Raw genomic sequence first — 9,878 nt, forward strand, 5'->3', positions numbered from 1 at the left:
TCATACTTGCCACAGTCCTCCTGTCTCTGCCTGCCAAGGGCTGTTAGGAGTACACAGCACCATGCCTGACAAGCTCTGTCAAAGTTAAAGTAAGAAAACATTCCTGCATTCCCCTCAAAGAGCTCGAACTAATTCACTCTGCCCCTAAGTTAGTGCCAGCACTTCTTGTGTGCATGGTACTGGTGTCGGAACCCAGGGCCCTGTGCGTGCTCAGCAAACACCCTGCACTAAAGCACACCCCACACCCAGCCCCGGTCGTCCAGAGTCTCTCTGTGCCCCCATCTCCTTGTCAGCACAGCACTGCCCCACGGCTGGTTGTGTGTGTGTTTTACTGTGAGTCTCATAGAGCTACAGTAGTGTATTTTTCAATCTCTCCCATATTTGGCATTCTTTTCTAGCCACAAGCAATAAAAACAATCTCTGTGCTCGCTTCTAAAAAGTTTGAAAGTTTTGAGCTGTTGAGAGGCACCTCTGCAGTTCAGAGCACTGGGTTTGGCTCCCAGCACCCATGTCAGGCAGCTCAGAACCACCGAGAACTCCAGCTCCAGATAATCTGATGTCCCTCCAGCCTTGTGGGCACAAACAAGTCGCAAAATTACTCTTTAGCCGTGGTGGCAAATGCCTCTAATCCCAGTACTTGGGAGGCAGAGTCAGGCAGATTTAAGTAAGTTTGAAGCCAGCCTGGTCTCTATAGTGAGTTCCAGGCCAGCCAGAGAGAACTACATAGAGAAACCATGTCTCAAAAAAAAAAAAAAAAAAGTTAAAAATTTTTTCTTTTTCATATCCTAGATTATGTGTAGAATTACACATAAATATTCTTTTTCTTTGAGATAGAGTCTTGCTATTTCACCCAGGGTGGCCTTGAACTCCTGAATTCAAGCGGCCCTCTCACCTCAGCTCCCCACAGGTCTTGGACCCAGCACACATGCTCTTTAGCAGTGTGTGGGAAGCAAAATAAATTCCATGGGATCTTGGGGAGTATGCTGACCTTGGGCCTTGGCATTCTGTGCTGTTCTCTTAGATGCTGAACACACTTCTGTGAACTCATGGCCTTTCCAAAAGGCAGACACTATGGTAGTTAGAATTCATCTTGGAGCTGATAGGTTAACCTGAGTTGAGATCCTCAGAACCTACATAAAAAGCTAGCATGCCTGTAGGCCCAGTGCTAGGGGTGGGAACACACAGACAGATCCCGGAGACCTGCTAGCCAGCCCGTCCAGCCCATCAAGAGCTCCAGGTCCAGTGAAAGAACCCATCAGATAAGGTGGAGAACAGCAGGAAACTACCCAGGGCTGACCTCTGGCCTCCTCACACAGAGTCACATGAGCTCGTACACATGAACTTAGACACAGTCACATGAGCTCGTACACATAAACTTTCACATACAGTCACATGAGCTCGTACATATAAACTTGCACACACCCCTCACACCTGACCTCAAATGGCTTGCTGAAATGAAAGTCAAGATTACTTAGCTGCCCGAAGTTGAATAACTTAGAAAGTTTAGGATCTGGGGGCTGGAGAGATGGCTCAGAGGATACAAGCACTTGCCGCTGCAGCATGAAGGACCTGGGTTAAAACAGACAAAATCCACATAGAGGTGGGCAGAGTAGTCTACACCTCTAAGCCCAGCACTCCCGAGGCCGGAGAGGAGATCCGGAAAGCCTAATCCCTGAAGTTCACAGGCAGCTAGCCTGGCCCAGGTGCACAGTGCAATGGCGAAACATCAGAGGTCCTGCTTCCAGACGAGGGGGAAGGGAGAGCCAGCATTCGGGGTGTCCTCTGACCTCCACGCACGTGCCGGTGCAGGTACACACACAGAGAGTTTAGGCTTCTGACTAGTTGCATTCCCTTCATGAAATTACTGTCATTAGGGTAGCCTGCTTTGCCACTTGTGGAGAATAATATTTCTTAGTTATTTGAACTGAGCATTAACATTCCCTGAACCCTTTTAATATTGTTGAAACGATAATCGCCACAACCATTAAGCTGATTGCACCTCTCATTAGCTAATTTGTCTTTAGTCGTTAATTCTCCTGTCCACCGTGCAGGGGAAAGGATGCAGGCTGTCTGGCCTTACGATAGTTTTGCCCTCGAGCTGTAACTATAAAGCTGTCTGACAGTCACTGGGCCTTGTCCAGTATGTCTTAACTGCTGCCATCCAGGTTTAGCGGTAGCCAGGAGACCTGTCATACCACTACTGGCTCCATCTGGTTGGAGCCGTGCAATTATATTCTCTTAAAACATTTAAACAGACCAAGACATACTCTGCCGACTTCAGCCATTTCATTCTTAGTTCATTCATTCATTTTTGCAGCGCATGGGATCAAACTCAGTCTCATGCTGAGCAAAGCTCTTGCTGTACCCCGCAGCCCCTGTCACCCATTTCTGTGCCCCTTGTCATCAACGCCCAGAGGTGTCTAACCAGATCATCCTAAACTATGTGTGGCTGGTTTAAACCTCTGGAACACTGATACTCTGCTGTAAAACTGGGAACAATGAATTCATAAGGGTGGACCCTCAGAGAATCCATGTGAAGAACTCCTACATAGGAAGAAACCACTAACATCATGTCTAGCCATTGGTGGTCCGTGAGGAAAGGTGATCCCCTTCCAGTCACTGGCATTCAAGAGGACCAGAACAAATGGGATTGTTGCCGAGATATGATTAAATATGGTTAAAATGTTATCAAACAGCATCAAGAGAAATCAAAAGTACAGCAATAATGAGTTAACATTTTTTGCTTAATGAATAAGTAAGATTTTTGTGGTAGTTTTCACAGAACTCTGAGGGTAGTCTGTGATATCTGTGACCCCGGCAGCTATGTAGGCAGGAGCATTCTAGATAGAAGGAGGCTCAGACATGCCCTGGGAACCGCTGGAGTATGCTTACACTCTGGCCTGTTCCAGAGGCTCTCCCCTAAGGACGTGCCAGCGATGAAGCCAGAATCAGTGAGGAGGCTGCTGCCTCAGCATCTGGGTTTTAGTTTGGTTCGTTTGGGTTTTGTTAATTTTTTTAGATTATTTTTCTTTTAAGTGGATGAGTGTTTTATCTGCAGGTACGCATGCGTGCCTAGTGCCTGTGGAGGTCAGAAGAGGGCAGAGGGTCACCCTAACTGGGGTCAGAGTCACCTTATAGGTGCTGGGAACCAAACTGGTTAACCACTGACTTCCCCACCCCTCAGGGCCTGTTACTAAGGATAAAATCTAGGGAGTGAGTAGAGTAGGAGAACGCGACTATATCTTAAACCCACATCGCTTGTGTTGTGTATCCACTAAAAATCATAATGTTTTAAGGCTGTCACGATGGGAAATAATATGTATACTAGAAAGGGCAGGTGTGAAGCCTTACATACACTCAGTCTGATTCAAATTTGGTTTTTATCCACACACACACTGGCTGGCAGGAACCATGCCCACATTTCACTTGGTTTCTTGAGGTAGCTTTTCCTGGACAGCGGAAACTATGTTTGTCCTTTAAAGCTCTATTTTCCAAGTCTTCTGTAATGGGAAAGGGTCGTGTTTTAGAATGAGTTAGTTCCACCCGCCTGCTCAGCGGGACATGCTGGGTGCCATGTTGCACAGGGAGGCTGTAACGCTCTGCTTGCTCTGCAGCTGCTGCTGGACACCCACTCCCTGAAGATGGTCCTGCTGGATCTCCCCTCCATCGGCTCACAGGTGGTGAGGAAGGCCCCTGCCAGTTACACCAAGATTGTCGTGAAAGGCATGACCCGGGCCGAAATGATCCTCAAGGTGTGTCTTCTCTGGGGACTCTGTCCAGAGGGACTGGTCTTGCCTTAGATCCCTTCTTCCAGGAAGCTTTGGGTTTGCAGACACAGAGCCCTCTCTGCTGCCCCCAGGGTTGTCCACACTCGGTGGTGTTGAAAATCGGAGCCCAGTTACCTAGAGATCGGGAAGTCGTTCTGACAGGTGAATTCTGTCTAATAGCTCTACCAGCTGAGAGTCAGGTGGCAAATCAGGAGAAGCCCAGGACCCCTTTGCCCCTCAGCAGGAGTTTCAGGCACAGCTGTCACTTACTGCCTTCCCCGGAAGCTCTTTGGCTTCCCATGTTTTGTACCTTTAAGTGAACTCTGAACAGATGTTGTAGTAACTGAATCTAATTGACAAATGGGCTTTTTAAAGCCTCGTTTAGCAGAGATTGCATTCTGCACTGGTAGAGCAGCGGCTGCCTCCGGTCTCCACCTGGCTGTTGGAAGAGGCTGGCAGGCTGGGAGGCAAAGGCTTTGTTCCCATGAGAGCAGGCTCTTCAGGCCCATTTTCCACAGTCACTCTAATGATGGCAGGAGAACGGGGCTGCAGGGGCTTGCTGGCTTCAGACCTCAGGACCGGGGCTGGATGAGGGTCCTGGGAAACCTAGAGATTGTGCTAGAGGAAACTGCAAACAGCCTCATGACTCTCCTCCCCAGCTGGCTTGCTCAAGGGAGGAGAGATGCATTGTGGGAAATGTCTGCAGAGGACTTTTGAAGGAACTGTTTCTTACCACTTTCTGGTATATTCTCAGGAATTCAAAACAAAATCAGCCCACTGGGGAGGAAAAATCAGCATATTCCAGCACCAAATGAAATGTATCTGAGGGTGGTGATGCCATCTGTCTGTGTATTAACTGGTAGTTAATGAGTGTGCTGAATCGAGGCTCCAGGTTTCAGGTCTTCAAAAGAATAAGGCCAGTTAGGGATGTGTGTTTCTGAGAACATCAACGGGCATTCCTTCCTTCTGCTTCTGCCCCATCTCAGTTACAGACAGGGTACCCCACATGGATACCCCGCCAGCCATGAACTCCCCCAGCAGAAGACACTAACAGTTCCCCAGATGGTCTCTTCCTGGTGTAATTAGAAGCCTCCAGCGTGGGGGAACCAGGAATCCATCTGTTAAAAAGCAATCTGGGTAACTCAGCCGCTCCTGGGATGCTGCTGTAGTTGAACATCAAGTTGAAGTGAGCATTTCTGGATGTGGATTTGCTGTTGTGTGCGGGCAGCTTGCGCTAGACCCCCTTTGTGACCAGCTGGCAAGGAAGGAAGCTGTCCTGGCCCTCCAGCCTGAGGACCTCCCCTTGTCTCTCCATTGACAGGTGGTGATGGCCCCTCATGAACCATTGGTGGTATTTGTTGACAACTACATCAAACTCCTTACGGACTGCAACACAGAAACCTTCCAGAAAATACTGGATATGAAGGTGAGCTCTCTTGTATGTACACCATCCACCCTAAGGAATGGATTTAGAACTGAAGAGGCCACCTCAAAGTGCAGGTTTCTGGCTTTAGCCTTCATCCCAGATTGTAGGGAGCCTTTCCTGGAGGCTGAGCCTGGTCGCACAGACTGCTGCGGCAACTTGAGGACCACACTGCCCAAGGGAGACCCACTGTGTAGCGGAGGATGGGCGCCTGCAAGGAAGAGCAGGGGCGTGGTCCTGCCTTCCGCTTTCCTTTCTCTCTTCTCTTTCCAACACTTTTCCTTCTCCTGCCCTGTTACCTCTTTTTCCTTCATCAGTTTTATCTAACTGGCTGCTGCCCAGGACCAGTAGTTCCCTAAAAACTGCAGGGTCCCCGGGTTCTGGCCAGTATGCAGTTAGCCCAGCAGCGCTCAGGCTGGGCGGGCTGCAGGACAAGGTGCTTCTTCCCCTGCCAGCCCTGACCGGCCTTCTCTCCCTTCCTCTCAGGGGCTGAAGAGGAGCGAGCAGAGCAGCATGCTGGAACTTCTGCGACAGAGGCTCCCTGCTCCGCCCTCAGGGACAGAAGGTTCCAGCACACTGTCCCTGATGGCCCCAACACCAGAGCAGGAATCCTCACGCATCCGCAAGCTCGAGAAGCTGATTAAAAAGAGACTGTAAGGAACATGCAGACCTTGCCAGGGACCCTGAGCGACTCATTTCTGGACACGCTCATCCTCATGGCTCCAGGTCCTAAGTCTTAAAGCCTCTGAGGACATGACGGTTATTAAAGTATCTCTCCCATACCCTGTCTTACTTTCTATCCCAGGCAGGGAAACTGAGGGAAGCCTGGGTTATAAAAAAGGCATTTTTAGATTATTTCCCATTCTGAAGCTTGGGCAGCAGAGGGTGAAAGGTCATTATGGTTCACTTGCTGCCTCCATGCTGCCTTTGACGGTTGAGTTGTCACTGTCCCTGTCACCTACCACATAGCCTTCCCCACCAGCTCTGGGCCCTACTAGCCAGTGCCTGCAGCTTGGCTGAGGAAGCCTGGGTCTTGCTCTTTCCTCCCTCTGCATTTGAGGTCAAAGCCTCTGCAGCCAGGGGTGCCTCTTCCCTCCTTGTCTCTGCAGTTGGCTTGGGGGCTGGGTGAACCAAGTGGCCAGTGACTGAGTGGGATACTGGCCCCTCTTAATGGAGACCTTGCCAGGGTTAGCACTTTTCCATGTAAATTGCTGCTTTCTGGGACTTAATCTGCTGCCTTCCGTGACACGGCCAAGTTAACCCTGTATTCTCCCATGTCTCCGGACTCTCCAGAAGAGAAGTGCCGGCTGTTCCTCTTGCTTATATGGTGGGCTCCTGAGATGGTGTGGAGGCAGACCTAGAGCTGGCTTGGAGCCAGGGTCTGTGAGGCGCTCTCCCTGTTGACATGAACACACGTGAAAACTTAGCTCCTGGACAGGGAGGGCACTGTCTTCTGAGACACCAAGAAGGGCCCTTGGAAGGGCTTTCTTGGCAGATGCTGTGGGAAGGAGGACAGTAAGTCTGACCAGCTGACGTCCCACACTCGCTCACATTTCAAGTCCAGAGTGTTTTCCAGACTCCCTGAAACATGGTGGCCACACGTAGCATGGCAGTGGCACATTATTACCACTACCAAGAAAAGCCACTAGGAATGTGATGCTGACCTTGCACACCAGGTCAGAACCCGGAACAGCCCAGGGCACGGCCCAGGCCTGTTCTGCCCATGCTGCACACCAGCAGCTCTGGAAATCAAGGCGGCAGTGGGGAGTCAGCCCACCTCGAGGGAATGGGCACCTTATCAGGGCGGATGTCACCCTGCTCTCTCGGCTCACTTGAAACCAAGGCTCAGTTACATGACCACAACCTCATGAGGCCACCTTTCGTGACAGTTTTTGTTTGGGTACTGAACTTGTCAGCCAGTAGCACTGTAAGATCTGGGCCCTTGAATCTGTCCCACATCCCAGAGCCATTCCGTCCAGTGCCATCACTATCACAGCAGGAAGACTCACTGGTTCCTTCCTTCTTTCTTTCTTTCTTGCTTTTTTTTTCTCTCTCTCTCTGTCTCTCTCTCTTTGTCTCTCTCTGTGTATGTGTATGTGTGTGTGTCTCTTTCTTTCAAGTTTTTCAAGACAGGATTTCTCTGTGTAGCCTTGGCTGTCCTGGACTCACTTGGTAGACCCAGAGATCTGCCTGCCTTTGCCCCCCTGAGTGCTGAGGGCATGCGCCACCACTGCTGGCTTTATCTGGTTATTTCTGGCTATCCAGAATGCTCAGCTTTGATCCTGAGCCCTGTGTCCCTTCCCCCCCCCCTCTCCCATTCCTTTGACCACTGGGCTAGACACAGCCCTAGAGCCACATTTATTCATCAGCGTCTAGACTGTTCTCACTAGTCAGTATAACTCACGCATCGAACATTTCGAAATTCTAAACACAAATCAAGAGGCGAGAAAAAGATGTGTAGCCCTTGGTCGAGATGCACCATACTCCAGACGGGTGCAGAAGCCCGCTGGTGCTCAGCCAACGATTCCTCTTGCCACCCTGTGGCCCTGCTCTACTGGAGAGATGGCACAGCCCGTTCAGCCACCTGCCACCCACCCAGGGGAGCTGAGGAAGCCCGTGGGCTCCCCACACCTGGGTATCGTTGCCATAGTCACACAGCTCTTAACACTTCTCTTTGGGCTCATTCATGAGAGGCTGGATTTCAGGCCAGCTCCATGGTGGCCCTGAGATGTCAGGCTGCTGCTCCTCCCAGCCGGTGGTCACAGCCGGTGAAGCACCTTCCTTGATGTATTACACTGTCAGAAACCACCTCGGAGCCAGCAGATAGGTGTCAGTAGGAGTTATGTTAAATGTCTTCTTGATGAGGACTGAGTACAGCGTGCTCTGTAGAGACAGCCTCTTCCTCGCCTGGGGAATGCATTAGAACCCCCCAGGGCCCTTTGAAAAATGCAGATGTCTGGAGACCTAGCTCTAGTCTGCAGTGAGGCCTGCTGTGTATATGTTTAGAGCTGCACAGGTGATTACAGTTGTCTGTCAGTGTCCACAGGAGACTGATTCCGGGACCACACACCCATGCAGACGCTCTGGCTCTTGTGTAAAGCGGCACAGTGTATGTAAATAATCCAAGCACATCCTCCCAGGGAATCTAAATAGCTCTAGACTAGGTATAGTGCCTCATGTGAGGTAAATGCTGCATAGTTGGGTTGTTTTGGGTGGATTTGTTGCTTTTGTTTTTCAGTAGTTTTCATTTGTTTTTAAGACAAAGGCTCACTATGTGGTCCAGGCTGACCTTGAACTCATAACCCAGGCTGAACTCTCAACTACTGGCATTACAGGTATGCATTGCCATACCTCGAAATGGCTGGCATACTTGGTGGCTTAGGGATTAATCAAAATTGAAAAATTAGTCTGTATGTGTTCAGATGGGCCCAAGTTTTCCCCAAAATATTATTACTGCCTTGGTTTGGAAACACACGTGCAGCCCGCAGATGTAGAGGGCCAACTGTAGATGCTTACTCCCTGCGGTTATCCCTTACGGTGAAAGAGAAAGGACCTGTGGAAGGAGCCCTGTAGCCTGTTCTCACATATGTGTGTCCCCTGGCTGTCTAACCCATGACCGCAGCTGCGTGTTGAGCTGTTTGCAGCACGGCCTTTCTGGTGGCCAGCAGCTTTCGTTTGGAGCGTGTGTAGATAAAACTGCAGCTTGGTTCTTCCCATAGTGGTCGGGGTTCTTTGTTTTGGTCGCCATGGCTCAGCCAGAAGCATTGTTTATTATTGTCAGCTCAAAACAATATATATAGCTAGGCATAGGTACATGCCTTTAATTCTGATTTTGGCAGTGGCCGGTGGACCTGAGTTAGAGGCCAGTTTAATCTACATGGTGAGTTCCAGGCCAGCCAGGGCTGCATAGGGAGACCCTGTAGCACAAAAACAACAACAAAATCTAAGAGTTCTTTGCAACGCTTCTGTTAGGACAGGTGGCCAGCTTAGAGGGCTCCGGCTGGAGAACGTTGTGTTTAGACTATTACCCGCAAAATAGGAGCCACAAAGAACCGAGACACAAATAGGAGCCACAAAGAACAAGTCTCTGGAGCCTTGTAGGGTCAAGGCCTTGGGTTCAAGCCCTGTCACTGAAAAGAAAATTTTTCTCTGGCAGAACAAAGAGTCAGTGCCCGAGATTGTGCCCAGCACCCTGCAAGGTGCCCACTCTGTGTACATTTCAAGTGTCTCTTGGATGCATATCAACTGCCTGAGAGCAGACAGCACAGGTCCTGGCTGCGGCCTGGTGTGGGGGTGTTACACAGGCCCATCCTGAGTCGCTGTTGGACCAGGAAGCCTGGCTCCCTGTTTACAGAAGGCCAAGGGAAGTGCCAGAAGTCCGCAGCTGGAAATGTCATTCCTCTCCCTAGGAAGAGAAGTCTCAAAATAGCCAGCTTGCTTGAGGGGGAAGACAAGTTCCATACTTCTTGTCTACTCCAAGTTGGAGTCCCAAAAATAAAATTGTTAGCACTGACTGCGTCGGGCCATTTAAGCAGGAGCCTTGGAAACAGGCTCATGAAAAGCAGGCAGACATGAAGTGGACCATTACGTTTTACATATGAAATAAAAATTTCCAGTCCCATCCTAACTGTCCATCAAAAGAGCCTGTCGGACCTGCAGAATTCTGCACCTTTGGGAGATGGAAATTT

The 9,878-nt window shown here is 50.0% G+C and overlaps 1 protein-coding gene across 1 annotated transcript in view; it reads left to right on the plus strand.

The window, feature by feature from the left end:
• The window catches only part of Vps53 (VPS53 subunit of GARP complex), a 130,137-nt gene extending 124,165 nt beyond the window's left edge, over window positions 1–5,972 (plus strand). The window contains exons 20-22 of the mRNA XM_060387277.1: window positions 3,615–3,752; window positions 5,089–5,193; window positions 5,677–5,972. Coding sequence (XP_060243260.1) covers window positions 3,615–3,752; window positions 5,089–5,193; window positions 5,677–5,847 — 414 coding nt within the window. The 3' untranslated portion in view covers window positions 5,848–5,972. The remainder of the gene's footprint in view (window positions 1–3,614; window positions 3,753–5,088; window positions 5,194–5,676) is intronic.
• Window positions 5,973–9,878: the final 3,906 nt, after the last annotated feature.

The sequence above is a fragment of the Meriones unguiculatus genome, chromosome 7 (genome assembly GCF_030254825.1).
Source record: "Meriones unguiculatus strain TT.TT164.6M chromosome 7, Bangor_MerUng_6.1, whole genome shotgun sequence".
Classification (NCBI taxonomy): Eukaryota; Metazoa; Chordata; class Mammalia; order Rodentia; family Muridae; genus Meriones; species Meriones unguiculatus.